A 15,089-nucleotide genomic window follows, 5' to 3' on the forward strand; every position below is an offset into this window, starting at 1 on the left:
TAGAGGACCGTGGGGGAGAATTCTGTAATTTCCGAGGATACAGCATCTGTTATATGGCAACTGTAGTTACTGGCAAGTTTTATGTAGGCCATTTATTTATTTATTAAGAGGACATAGACGCTGATTTCTTATTTTGTGATTTTTTGTTTGTTTCTTTGTTTTATATACAGGTTGCTCAAGGAAGGAAATCACTGAACACTGGGAATGGCTTGAACAGAATTTGTTGCAAACTCTTTCCATCTTTGAGAATGAGAATGACATAAATACATTTGTCAGAGGAAAAATACAGGTAGTTATATTATTGTAAATATTGGTAATGATAGATGTGATTGTGGATGTAAGACTATTATGAGTTCTAAAGAAATTTGACCTAGTATTCCCAAGACTGCTCCATATTTTTGAAAGGAAAAACATTCCAAATAGCAACATGTTTGTAAATATAAAGGAAAGTGGCATTAGTGCACATTACTACAGCAGTGCAATAAAAACAGTATTATATGCAGGGCTGTGAACATTAAAGCATTCTAAAAAATTAATCGCACTGTTGTTTCTGTCTTAAGTTTTCTGAGTAACTTTCATTGCAAAGCTTTGACTTTTTTTAACGTGTGTGTATTGTATAATACCTTCTTACTTTTCTGTGCAGTTAAATCCCTTAGTGTTGACATTTGTGATGGTGTTGGGAGATGTCAATTGTTTTGGTTTTACCAGTACATCTTTTCCTCCTTATAGGAGAGAAAATAGCTATGCGGATAAATGTACTTCATCCACACTAAGAACTACATAAAAATAAGTAGTTTGGTAAAAGATTGATTGTAAGCAAAATTACTGTACTTAATTTCTGTGTATTTTTAAGCATTGGCTTTGTTAAATTCCTCTTTTATAATTTCAGGTAGTAGGTCAACTGCTTTAAGAATTCCGTAGTTGGTAGTTTGTTTTACTACTTGATCAGATATGAGGGCTATAGATGCTCATGGAAACAACTTATGCTAGAAGTAATTTGTGAAATGTAATCCTTTAAGGAAATTGTTACTTTTTAGACTTTAGAATATTTTCATACTTTATAGAGCATTAAAAATTTGTCCGACAAATGAATGATGATTCGCTGTCTTGTATTATACTTTCCATGTAAATGGACCTATTTGAAGGCAAGCAGTATCTTTTTATCTCTAACATAGAGGGCATTTAAAAAAAATAATTGGAAAATAAGTGAGTAGAGCGGAACTTCAATATAGAACAGAAACAACTGTAGTCTTTGAGGTATCAAAAAGCAGCTTTTCACTGGACTGCTGCCACTTCAGATCTGATTAAGAACTTCTGCACCTACAAGTGTGAATGGTTTTCCATCCTGACAGTTATCCGAATCTAATATTTCTTTTCTCCTACTTTCTTCTGCTCAAGATCCTAAAAGGAATCATTCATTAGGAAAAATATAAAATAACTTTTAAAACAGATTCTTTTTTTCCTTCTTTTTAGAAAAAAATTTCTAGTGAAATCCTATCCTTGTCTCCTCAAGGAACATGTTTATGTGAAAGGGAAAAAGTTTACAAATCATGGGTACTTTAAAGAGTAGTTAGGATTAGAGATAAATTTGTTAATTTTAAACAGGATCCTAGCAAAGCAGTTAAGTGGTTGACGTTTGATTACTTTTGGCATAGGCATGGTGGGGAGCAAGGTAATCAGAAGACAGCCTTGAATAAGGTAAATATCTATATAGGCAGAAGGATAAGTGAAATACTTTGACATCACAGTTAACTCTTGTGGCCTTTGCCCCTGACAGTGATGGTAATAAGGATATCTGATACTCTGTAGCACCTAGTGTGCTATGTACTTCTTTCGCTCCTTTCTAGGGCATCATTGCTGAGTACAACAAAATCAATGGCATCAAGGAGGATGATGACACAGAAAAATTTAAGGAAGCCATAGTGAAGTTTCATAAGTTATTTGGGATGCCAGAAGAAGAGAAACTAGTGAACTACTACTCCTGCAGTTACTGGAAGGGGAAAGTGCCCCGTCAGGGCTGGGTGTATCTCAGCATTAATCACCTTTGCTTTTATTCTTTCCTCATGGGAAGAGAAGGTATGTTTTGCAGTGAAATGTCTGTTTGTGCATCTAAGAATTGTTAGGAAGTCTTCCGTAGTTTGTTACTGTTAGCCTGTTGACCCATGTCAACAGGATGTCATTGCTGTAATGTTTGAAGTATTTTGATGTATAAAAATAAAACACTAGAGTATCCTGGGGATGAACTGTACAAATCTTTTTAACTTCAGCCAGTGTTTTGACAAGTGGAGATGCACATAGGAGAAATACTTAGTTCAAATATCTGTGCAAGAAGCTTTTTTTAAGACTACATGCTATCCTGATTGTTGTAGTATTGGCAGAAGGATTCCTAAATGCTTGTGGTTGTACACTGTGACATGAAATAAAAACTTAATTGTCTCCCAAACAAATTGAATATGACATCTGTGCAATACTATAAAAGACAAATACCCATGAAACAGCATTGGACAGCATTTGCTTGAGCAGTCTGTGTAGTAGGAGAGTCTGACTAAATACCTAGACAGTGGCAGTATTAAATCCATCATCCCTGAACAGACTGATCTTATATACAGAAGCTCTTTTATGATTCTTGTCTAGTTGCTCAAGTTCTTGATTTTCTTTAATGAAGTGGGATGCAATATTTTGATTAAATTAGGGCTTTTACAAAATACTTTTACAAGTGATAAATAAACTGTGAAACAGTTAATTGTATTGCTTTAGCTGTTGTAGAGTAGTGAGAAGCCTGTCTGGTGTGTTCAGACTACATTACATTTCCTTGCTTTCTTAGGAAAGAGGATATCAGAGTCTGAGCAAGTGCTGTAACAGTGATAAGTTATGTTAGCCCAGCTAGCTATTTATGCTGTCCTCCCAGCTTTTCAAGATGCAAGAAAATTTCAGTTGAATACATTTTATAGAAAATGGAAGATAAATGCTTTTGAATGTGCTATTTTTTTCACTGAATCTTTTTGTTTACTTCTGTACAGCAAAGTTAGTTATCCGCTGGGTTGATATTACTCAACTTGAGAAGAATGCTACATTACTTTTCCCTGATATGATCAAAGTGAGCACAAGGTCCAGTGAACACTTCTTCTCAGTATTCCTTAATATCAATGAGACATTTAAACTAATGGAACAGCTTGCCAATATAGCTATGCGACAACTTTTGGACAATGAAGGGTTTGAACAAGACAGGTCATTACCCAAGCTGAAAAAGAAATCCCCCAAAAAAGTATCTGCACTGAAACGGTAGGTAGCACTGGCTCTTAGTCATTTGCTTCTCCTCATTCCTTTTACTTACAGCGTTTTGTTTAGAAGTTTTCTAATGATGTTGCTATATAGTGTTATTCCAAAAAAGAATGATTGATTCTAGGTGATGGCAAAAGGTGAGGAATTATTTAGGTATAATTAGTTAGTCTCCTGTTGAAATAGGAACAGAAAAATATGCAAATATGCAAAATGAGACACATTAGGGTCACATTCTCACTTGTTCAGAAGCTTTTATGCATCTCTTGACACTGGCTGCATTAGATATCTGTTGTAAGGCCTCTTCAGGAAACATGTCTAGCATTCATACTTGGTCCTATAACTGGAATTAAAAAATGACTCTAGATAATGAATTCCATCTAGAACTTATTTAAAGTAGTAGAGCTACAAGCAATGAAATGAAGTTCCAAGGCATGAAATAAAGTCTGGAATTTACATCTTTCTATGGATATCACACTGCAATTTAATAGTTTCTTTTTAATTTTTTCCTTGTATCATTCACTAACATGATTGACATATAACAGACTAGTCAGTTTTTGTCGATAGTTCTCATTACTTGGTGACATCTGACATGCATTTGATCCCTTAGGTTTGTCTAATCTTTTGTAGTACAGGCCCGTTACTGTTCAGTGTTTTACATTGATTGCATTAGCAAGACTAGATCCTGAAATTATTAACAGACTCTAGCCCTAAGGATTCCATTGTGTTAATAAATCAACATCAAAGAAACATTTTTGGCATAATATTATGTGGTCTCATTTATTTTTTTTTAATAATCATAAAATCATTTAGGTTGGAAAAGACTCTTAAGATCATCAACTGTCCACCTAACACTCAAATCTACTGCTAGATCATTTCCCTGAACAGCACATCCATGTGTCTCTTAAATAACTCCAGGGATGGCGACTCCACAATCTACCAGCGCAGCCCATTCTAATTCCTAACCTCCCGTTCCAATAATAAATTCTTCCTGATACCCAGTCTAAACGTCTCCTGACGCAACTTAAGGCCATTGCCTTGCGTCCCATCACTGGATTCACTGCACGCACTCCCAGAAAATAGGGCCAAATGCCAAAAAATCACCTAGCCTGTTCCCTCTGAGTATTCAGGGTCATTGTATCCAAGTCATTTGTGGCAGATTTTTTTTTTATGTAGTCTTGGAATCTTCCAGCAGGGGAGATTATACATCTTTTACAAGCAAACTATTTCCACTGCGTGCTGTGTTTAACATGTTTAACGGAGTTGTATGTTGTAGGTAACTTGCAATGGCTTGTATAAAATATACCTTAAAATGTATTATGTACAGGTGCCTTTAAACAAAAGGCAGCTTTTTGTGGTGTTTTTTTTTTTGTTTGTTTGTTTAGGGATCTTGATGCCAGAGCAAAGAGTGAGAGATACCGTGCGTTGTTTCGACTTCCTAAGGATGAGAAGTTAGATGGACATACAGACTGTACTCTGTGGACTCCATTCAACAAAATGCATATTTTGGGTCAGATGTTTGTTTCTACAAACTACATTTGCTTTACTAGTAAGGAAGAGAACTTGTGCAGCCTTATTATCCCTCTTCGAGAGGTAAATACTTATATATGTAGATTGATAGGGCAAAAAATAAAGCAATACTGTATTGGAAATTGCATCCTAATTTTTTTCCCCATTGTTGGAGAAAACCTCTTTTCATGCCTTTAACCTCTTTTGAGCATACTATTCTGATGTGTTCTAAGTAATATTTGATGAGTGTGTGTCTTAGAACTAAGTTCCTGCTACTAAAATTCGCATGGAATTCCCTGTCAGTTTTTACAACCTTAAAGACTTCTTTCTCTCACGTAATTTGTTATTCTGATTTACATTTCCATGGTATATTTTTTATCTCATAGAGAGGGACGATAAGACTTCCTAGATAGATGAGTGGAACTTCTATTAAAGAATCTGTCAGATAATTTGCTTCTGTCAGATGTAAAAAGACTTGTAATACTAATGAATTGAATTGTCTCTTCATGCAGACAAACTTGCAATTATTTATTCCTGTATATGGAAAATATTTGCCAGCATTTAACAAATGCTTTTGTGCTGCCCTTTTTAAAGTTGGTTGCTTAAAATACGTGTTCAGTAAAAAATAATTAAAGTTTGAGGCAACGAAATAAGATGTATTGGGGAGATTTTGTATGATTGATTTGCTTTGTGGGTTGATGGAAAAATGTGTCAAGTCTTGGGAACAGTTGCAGAGCTCATGTAAACAAGGACAGTTTAGCTTATCTGAAGAACCATGGCATATTTAAAGCACTTTTTTTCCCATATGTCATTAGGAGTAAAAACAAATAGTATTTGTTTGGAAACCTTGAAGTACAGCTTCTTCACGGTGTGTTGCAATGACCTTGGTTACTTGAGCAGAGACATTCAGTTACGATTGTGCTAGTTGTCTGGAATTCAGAGGGAGCAACAGTCCTCTGAGTAAAGTGTTAGAGAAGGGGAATAAGGTTTGCATTTAACTGGACCTCTTTTCCTAGATACAAATTGAACAACTATTTTTGATAATCACAGCTGCAGTAGCATGGGGTTCAAAGCTTTAAGAAATAGTTGAAGGAATAAGTGTTTTTATTCTGAACAGGTAAAGTCTCCAGCACCAACAAGGAGAATGGTAACACGCAGGATAACGCCAGCCATTGGATCAACAGATCAGTACCCTTGATAGTTAAAAGGGAAGCTTTCTATTTAATTAAAGCATTGGTTCAGACCCTAATTCCAGTGTTCTGGAACATTCTGGAGATGTTTTGACAGATAAGGCAATAACAAAGCATTGATTCAGAAATGATGATTGGAAAAGATTTTCAGCAGCTGCCTGCACTGTTCGCTGCTCCTAGTACGTGCAGGCTCCAAGATCAGCACTTCAGATACTTGTGTGTCTCTACTTCAATAGGCAATAAGCAGTTTTCAGCTCTCGTTAGAGCAGAGCACACTTGCCATAATGCTTGTCCCGTGCCTCTATAAATTCTTCTTTTTGTGCTGATTATGCTCAAACAGTTTTTAAGTGGAATAGGAAAACAACGTAGGAACACTCTTTAGCTAATTATGCTGTTGGTGAAGGTCCTTGAAGTCAATGAAGAACTAACACGTTTGTAGTAAACAGAAAAATAAATGGAAGTTCACAGGACAGAGAGGCGATTTAGGACCTGAGCTGTTCATTGAGGTCTTTAAATATATCTTCACAGGAAATATGTGAAAAACAGTTATCCTTTTAGCTAGAGAAACGTGAATATTACACACTAATGTCTCACCATTGATCCCTACTTTAAATTTAAAAAAAAAAAAAGAAAAAGAAAAGATACTTCGGGTAAGCCAAAATGTGCCCTCTTCTATTCCAAAGGCAGTAAGACAGTTATTGTTACCTAGGAAATTGTTTAAAGTCATAGAAGTTGAAAGTGCTTTGAATTATGCTTTGTGTTTTCTTCAAAGTATGACCTGCACGAACTGGATTAATTTGTTTTTAAGGCTAATAATTGGTAATGTTTAGAACACACAGCTGTTAAAGAATTCGTCCATCGTGTATGACTTATCCTTGAGATTTCTTGGTGTAAACACTTCACTAAAAGTTCACTAAAAGTTCAGGGAACTTGTGCCCTGTGTTCGGTAGATTGTAGTGTGAGTACTGTTTACAGGCTGGAGTTCAGTTAGATTAGTGACCAGACCACTAACAACTGAAGGTCAAACAGAAACTTTCACGTCACAGATTGGATGCCTTCCTTTGTAAGGAAAAGTATGGGGTTAGTTTCCCTTAGTTGCAGGTTTCTGTGTGTCATGAAAATGGAGTTGCATTAACATTTGTTATTACAGTATGCAGCTATAAGATAGTAGAACAGGAGAGTTACTAAAAAAAAAAAAAAATTATTCACATGTGTTAGCAATAAAAAGTAAGCAAGATTTTCAGCCTATTTTAGCATTGAAGACCAAGAGAGGGATTTGGAGGTCCTACAAAAAGCTCATAGATCTGCATCCCACAGAAGAAATTTTGTTCTACTGCTACTTTTAAAACAAAGCCTGAGTAAAATAAACTAAGCAGTGCAAAGGAGTTTTGCTGGAGAATGTGCAGAAGCCAGTTGTAGGGGGATGACAGTCTTCATCCTCAGACTTGTGAGCAGTTGAATCCATACCCTGTTTTCCAGTAGAGGGATGTTCATGATGATTTGATATAGGAGAGGAAGGGACAAGAGTTTATTGTACTTAGTTTCTTAAACCAAGCAACTTGATTAATTAAAGATCTTAATCTGTTGCTAACTGTTTCTTCCTAGGTGACAATAGTGGAAAAAGCAGACAGCTCCAGTGTGTTGCCCAGCCCGTTATCAATCAGCACTAAAAACAGAATGACGTTCCTGTTTGCCAACTTGAAAGACCGAGACTTTCTTGTACAGAGGATCTCAGATTTTCTGCAACAAACAACTTCAAAAATATACTTGGAAAAAAATATTTCTGGAAGTTGTATGAGCTCTGACGATGAGGTATGTGGAGGGGAACAGGAATCGTTTACTAAAAGGGAGTTTCAATTGTTGCGATAAGAGAGAAGACAAAAACCTTTAAGTGCTATACCTTTGTACACAGAAACCTTACCTTCTAGATGTAAAGCCTTTAGCTTCCCCTAAGCTGTACAGTTAAAATGTTATGACTAGAATATCTTTTTCATGTTAGAAGTAAGAGAAATCACTGTTGAAGTGGAAGAGCTACTTTAACTCCTGCTGCCACATTCTAACATCAAAGTGCATCTTTTGTGAAAAGTAGCATGGTTAACTATCTGGTTAATTGAATAATACTGTTTAATATGACTTACCCAAGTCAAAATATAATTGTTGAATTTTAGTATTTTAAAAAGATCAGTTAATATAAAGCTATTTTAATGCAAGTCAAACTGCTGAATTGGATACTTCGATCCTTCAGAGAAGGACGTATGAGATTATAAATACACTGTTTTTGAACTTCAGAAGGTTTGAACTAAAAACAGGTGGTCCTGTTCTGAACTTCTTTGCTATTTACCTGTGCAAAGTAAATAGTTTTTAAAAGATGTAGTTAGATGAATGTTTCTCAGACACCCTGAATATCAAGGCTTCTGTTTGAATTCTTAAGTTTTGTGTGAATTTAGGTGCTCCATATCACAGCCTCATCAGATCTGTTTAACCCAGCAAAGCTTAGCAGTTCAGGTCTCAAAGCAGACAAGGCTTTTGTGCTGTATCATTTTGGTTTTATGTCGGTAGACCTCATGTTCCAACTGTGTACTAAACCATACCTTAGTACTGCGCTGAATAGCCCTACCCTGCTGGCCATATAAATCTTAAAAGTCAGTTTTTGACTTGCTTTATTGGTGGTAAGGTATAATTGGTGTGTTGTAGTTGCATTCCAGAGCACATATGCATGTATGCATAATGCTGAAACTTCTTACCTTTTCCCTAAATGGAACTTCTTTTTCTACCTATGGAATTATAAGCACAAATTAATGATTGCAATCACTATTACAGTTAGTAATATGATTACATATGTAGACATACATGACTGCTAATTTCAATTTTAGGCATATAGTGTGAATTGCTGTATGAGATCTTAACTGTAGTAAAAGTTTTCAAAGCTGTTTGAGAAGTCAGAGTCCTTTTTCTCCAAAATATTTTTCTTCCTAATCACAGTCTGACAGTGTTCAATTTTCTTTAGAATAATTTTTTTTCAAGTGAGGGGAGCAAAATAATTGAGGAAATTATTGGGGAAACTGCAGATAGTGTTATTATTTTATACTGGTTTAAATTATGTTTTGTTCTTACTCTGATTGTATGTGGGTGATTTAATTTGCTCAGTCTGAGTTAGCTGTTAGCATACAGAAACTTTGAAGTAAAAGAAAGTAAAAAGTCCAGACTGGTTCAGTCCTATGCCTGTGTTGTTCATGACCGATTTCTGCAGGTGTTTACAAGATCAAATAGTATCATTTCTGCCAGCACACACAAAAGCCTCAGCTCTGAGTCGGAAGGAGAGCGACAGTTCAATCTCAATGGCAATGGCATTCCAACAGCAACTCAAGCTTTAATGACTATGTATCGACGGAGGTCACCTGAGGAGTTCAACCCCAAGCTGGTAAAATATGTCTGAGTGCTGTACCTGACTGAAAAAAGTTGTTAAAATTGTTTTCTTTAAAATACATCCTGTTGACCCAGCAAAGTTTCATTCTGCCACAGACTTGTCTCTACGAGTGGCAATATTTTTTTCAAAAACAAAACATTTCACATGTGAGAGTTTGTATGCCTCTTCTGAAGTACAACTGCTCCAATAGTCTTCTTTTAACAGTAAGGTCTACTGGAATAGAAATTAAGAAATGGGAGGAGGCAACCCATTAAGAAGAGAATTGGACTGTAGCCATATTATTTCTTGCTCCCTTGGAAAGTTAGAACATTACAGGCTTTTAGCACTTCTCTTTCTAACACTATTAAAAATGTTAAGCCCCATCTTTATGCATTTCTTTCATTGCTGTTAGGCTAAAGAGTTTTTGAAAGAACAAGCGTGGAAGATTCACTTTGCTGAATATGGCCAAGGAGTCTGTATGTATCGTACCGAGAAGACGAGAGACCTTGTGCTGAAGGGCATTCCAGAAGGCATGAGAGGGGAACTTTGGCTACTGTTTTCAGGTAAATATTCATTCAGAATATGACTGTGGGATATAAGCAAAAGCATGAGGGGAGAGAGAATTTCAAAAGTATTTAAGGGTGTAGTTAATAAGCATGCAAAAATATTTGGAGCAAGTAAGGCTGTGCGTTAACAGGCACAAGACCGGTTTAGACAAGTTCTGTCTAGATGAGAAAACATCCTTTCTCAAACAAGGCTCAGATACCTAGGGAAGAATATTAAAAAAAAAAAAAAAAAAAAAAAAAAAAAGCACAGTGTATATTCTGTTAACAGAAGTCAGCAGCATAGGGGCTTCTAGATGTTCAAAAACCACCAGCAGGCCTACTTTGCATTCGTTTAATCGTTTCTGAATCCAGTTAATGTTTTGGCCTTCACAATAAGTTCTTGCAGGCAATTCCAAAATTTAAGCATGCTGCTGTGCTCCCAGTATGTGAAAAATAGTGAGAAAATATTCTCTGTCCATCCATATTTTCTATGCTGTTGAGGATTCTCTACATCTGTGTCCCCTTAGGCCTTTTTTCAAAGCTGAAGGATTTTATCCATTTTGTTACAACTTAAATGGAAATCAGATTTTCTTCTTACATTTTTGCTTTCTGTATGCTTTCTCTAGCTCCATACCTTCATGAGATAGTTACCACAGCTGCCTACAACACTTAAGATATGAGCACACCAAGGACTTTGTATGATGACATAAGGATACTTCTTGTTTTGTTTTCCATTTCTTTGCTAAAAATGCTTGATCTTAAGTCATCTTTTTGGTGTTTGGCATTAAACAGATGTTTTCAGACAATATACACAAGATGCACAGATCTGTCCTGCATCTGGCTAATAGTTTGGACTAGTTTTCATGGTGTAGTTATAATCAGTCTTTTTCAATGTGCATTACTGTGTGCTGGCACTTGATTTCTTTTGTTGCTGAGACTGTCATTTCCAGGTAAGTTTTGAAGTCACCAGTGAAACCTCATAGCACCCCTGTGAGTGTGTGGTAGTAACCCTAAAACATGCCCAAGATGACAGAGTCATTTTCAGAAGCAGGAATAGACCTCAGGAGTTCCCGTCTCTCACTTTTGGCTGAGATACTGTACTTTCTGCAACCAAACATAATCTACTCCCTCCTCAGGGCAAGTAGCTTTCTCAGAGGCATGTTCTGAGTTATTTAGGGTAATCAAACCCACAGCCAGCTGCAGAGGAAGCTCATGATACCATGTGATTGCACAGCTTTTTTTGTTCTTCATGCCTCCTTTTTCATCCTGGATGAAAAAGAGAGGCTTTATTATTTTCTTTTTTTATTTTTCAAAACCTTAATATAAAATCTCTCTAGAGGAGAAGATAAGATCATCTAAGCATTATACTTTTTTAAATCACCTTTACAAAACTAGTGTTTCACATTTGTTTCGAAGCGTGTATTGGATTTTAAAACTGATGTTCAAAATGAAAGGAGAGCAGAAGATCATCATCATGTTGAGATACTGTATCTGTTAAGCCTTGCTTTTTCTTGTGGTTTTAATACCATTCTCCCACTCCCAGGAGCCATTAATGAAATGGCCACTCATCCTGGCTATTATGAGGACCTAGTGGAGAGATCGATGGGGAAGTATAACCTTGCTACAGAAGAGATAGAGAGGGATCTGCATCGCTCCCTCCCAGAACACCCTGCTTTCCAGAATGAGATGGGTATTGCTGCTCTAAGGAGAGTGTTGACAGCTTATGCTTTTAGAAATCCAAACATAGGATATTGTCAGGTAATTGAAATACCTTGGCACTCTTTCAATTTCTGGAATTCCAGTTCTTTCCTCTTATTCCTGCTTCTTCAGCTGTACACATTTGGGTATTTGGCCATGTAAGTACACTGATACTGGTAAAATGTTGAGAAGAGAAGCCTCAGCACTGCAGAATTACAGTAGTACTGAGGTCAGAGGGATTTAACACAAGGGCCTACATAGCATTCTGTAGGCATATTTTCTGCCTCTAAATCTAGAAGCTGGGCAGAAGATAACTACAGAACTGTCCTGTAGTGCATCTACAGAAAACAAAAAATGAACCCCAAAGAAAGGGTTCTTCAGGAACTCTTTTAAGCAGGAAAAAAAAAACTTTCTAATTGCTCAGCCTTAAGTTTTGGCCTTCTTAATGAATTAGTTAAAACAACCCTCCAAAACCTCCTCTACTTTTTTCAATGATGCAATTCAGTCAGGCAAAACAAAACAAACGTAAAAAAACACTCTAGAGCATATCAGTGTACATTGCAACCATGTACTGGTACAGTTAATGCTGAACAGTACATTGTTTTAGAGTTTTTATGCCTGTGATGCAAGTCAAGTTTCCAGTCCCAAATCATTCTTTCTTTCTACGTAACTTTCAGTAGTCACCTGGGCCCTTTTTTTGTCTTTTTTTGCAAATTTTACCTATTTTTGTATAAAAGAAACCTGAATTCATAAGTGTTAAGAAGCCTACTTAATGTCTGACTGTTAATACTGCCAGATGCAACATGAGTAAGTGAAAGTATAAGCAATTCTAACAGATACCATCATAAATTACTTAATAGCAAATATAACACTAATACAATACAGTAACCTTTTTTTAAAGGTTGCTTAACAGAGGATCAGTAGAAAGACACTGTTTCTAGTTCCTAAAGCTGCCATGATAATTGTTAAGAGCCTTGAGACTTGGTCCATGGCATTCAGAATGCTGATTCGTGGTTACAGTGAGAATTCAGGCACTGAAGTGTTTCATACATAGTACACAAGATAAAAGGAAGTAACAGACTTTGACAGAGTTGTAATGTTGTTCTGAATCTCAGTTGAACATTAATTGCTGTTTTGAAATAGGTAATGATCAAACTGGAGTCCTAAAATGTTAATGAGTCAGGATCTGAAATGAGGCAAACTGAGAAGAAAATGGTACTGAAATACTTCGATTTTGTCAGACTAACAGAAGTCTAGTCAAAGGATCTGAGCAAACAATTCAGAGGTCATTGTACAATGTTGTGATGTTGGAAATGGAGGGAAACGTCATAGAAAAAGCTGTCAGGTGAACAGTTGAACACTGAGAGTGAGCAACAATGAGAGACTTCTGTTTCACTACGCTGTAGTTGTTTGTGACTAACACTATTAACAGACAATTGTCTCAGTCCATAGTTTTTATGTGCTTTGTACTGGCAGAAAGCATGGGGAACGTAACCTACCTCTGCAAGGAGTTCAGTGGTCATCATCAGTGCTCTAGGAGGCATTTTGTCAGTATCAGACTCAGATTCCCTAAGAGCACCGATTAGCAGAATATCAGTAGCAGTGGAACTGGATGCTTGCAGACCTCAGTAGGGCCCTAATTATGCAAAGAAATCTCGTGTGGTTTTTGTTTGTTTTTGTTATTTTTTAAAACTAATTTTTGTGGTTTATTTGATGCTTTCTCAAGCTGTTCTGTGAGCACTGGGAAAAGTTTGGGGTCTGCATGGGGATATTTAGCTAATTTCCTAACTACAGTAAGCACTTATCTGCCCACTTACTGTGTTAGATATTGAAGAAATGGGTCTAGCAAATTATATTTCTTTCCTTTTAGGCTATGAATATTGTCACTTCAGTACTTCTCCTTTATGCAAAGGAAGAGGAAGCTTTCTGGTTGCTGGTGGCTTTGTGTGAACGTATGCTACCTGACTACTACAACACGAGAGTTGTTGGTATGTTATGAAGAAATCTTCTAAAATGGCAGTACAAAATTACCTGAGTTGATATTGCTCCTATTGAAACAAGCATGTGTGTAGATCCATTTGTGGCATAGAACGCTCGTGGTAAAACAGTGTGCTCAGTGAGGAGGGTAGAAGCAATTTCCTAAAAAGATACTGTGATAGTTAAATTTTTCACCTACTTAGGATTAGATGCAATTCTAAAATGGGCTTAATAGGGTAAATCCAAAAGAGATGAGAGGCTAAAATTGGACTTCTAGATGATCCAGATATCTAACTAAGGTGGAAACAGGAGCTTTGACAAGTTACAGTAGAAACCTTTGTGTCTGTTCACATCTGATTCGAAAGAGCGACAGTATCTGAAAGCTGTTGCTCTCAGATAGCAGATTCCTTGCGTATGTGAAAGTAGAAGCTGTCTTTACTGTAGCTTACAAATGTTTGAGATACTCATACAGTTTTAGAAATTACTTGTCTTGGCCTGCTTAAGATACTTATGTTATGGCTTAGATATGTTTCATAGACGGTTCTTTTTTAAAGATAAATCCATACCCTCACAGGCATGTCACATTGGCTGCCTCAGATAGGTAATGCTGAAAAGTATTATTCTGTTGGTAGTATTAAATACTAAGCCATAATGTAACTTCTATAGGTCTTAGAGCATATTTGACAATTCGTTGGCTCTTAGAAAGTGTGTAATTAAAACGATAAAAAAAAAAAAACTTATTACAGTTCAATTTTTATGTACAGCTTAATAGTGAAATTATTACTGATACTTACCTGAAAGCAAGAAATTCATATAAGAATCATGTAGAATATTCTTTTTTGTATCTAGAGATGGGGAAAAAATATATATTTTTTCCCCTAAATGATGATGTGTTCAGTTGCTCCCAAATTAATGGACATCTAACCTTATTTATTTTCAACAGGAGCATTGGTGGATCAGGGTGTCTTTGAAGAGTTAGCTCGTGACTATGTTCCACAGCTTTATGACTGCATGCAGGATTTGGGTGTAATATCCACTATTTCCCTGTCCTGGTTCCTCACTCTTTTCCTCAGTGTAATGCCATTTGAGAGTGCTGTGGTGGTTGTGGATTGTTTCTTCTGTGAAGGAATAAAGGTGATATTTCAGTTGGCACTTGCTGTCCTCGATGCTAATGTAGATAAGCTGCTCAACTGTAAAGATGATGGAGAAGCCATGACAGTTTTGGGAAGGTATATATTACAGAAAATAAAGTTTCTTCTTTTTTTTGCTTCCTTTTCTAATTTGTGTTCTGCTGCGTTGAAATACTCAAACCAGTGCACTAAATGTAAATCTTTTACATGTTTGAAGTCCTTTTCCACCCATATACAGTGCCCTTTATATCATCTTAAAATAATGTTTAGTGACCAATAAAATAAATTCTTCTGTCAAGACGTTCAAATAAACTTCCCAAACCTAGTTATAGAAACTTATTTTGGTTGATTGCAT

The 15,089-nt window shown here is 36.3% G+C and overlaps 1 protein-coding gene across 2 annotated transcripts in view; it reads left to right on the top strand.

The window, feature by feature from the left end:
* TBC1D9 (TBC1 domain family member 9) overlaps positions 1-15,089 on the top strand; it is a 51,563-nt gene that overhangs the window by 21,518 nt on the left and 14,956 nt on the right. For both annotated transcript variants that reach the window (XM_035552302.2, XM_035552297.2), the window contains exons 3-12: positions 171-289; positions 1,848-2,076; positions 3,021-3,282; positions 4,665-4,872; positions 7,584-7,790; positions 9,229-9,399; positions 9,797-9,947; positions 11,473-11,687; positions 13,498-13,615; positions 14,548-14,833. In XM_035552302.2, coding sequence (XP_035408195.1) covers positions 171-289; positions 1,848-2,076; positions 3,021-3,282; positions 4,665-4,872; positions 7,584-7,790; positions 9,229-9,399; positions 9,797-9,947; positions 11,473-11,687; positions 13,498-13,615; positions 14,548-14,833 — 1,966 coding nt within the window. The remainder of the gene's footprint in view (positions 1-170; positions 290-1,847; positions 2,077-3,020; positions 3,283-4,664; positions 4,873-7,583; positions 7,791-9,228; positions 9,400-9,796; positions 9,948-11,472; positions 11,688-13,497; positions 13,616-14,547; positions 14,834-15,089) is intronic.

This window comes from Cygnus atratus, chromosome 4, assembly GCF_013377495.2.
Source record: "Cygnus atratus isolate AKBS03 ecotype Queensland, Australia chromosome 4, CAtr_DNAZoo_HiC_assembly, whole genome shotgun sequence".
Classification (NCBI taxonomy): domain Eukaryota; kingdom Metazoa; phylum Chordata; class Aves; order Anseriformes; family Anatidae; genus Cygnus; species Cygnus atratus.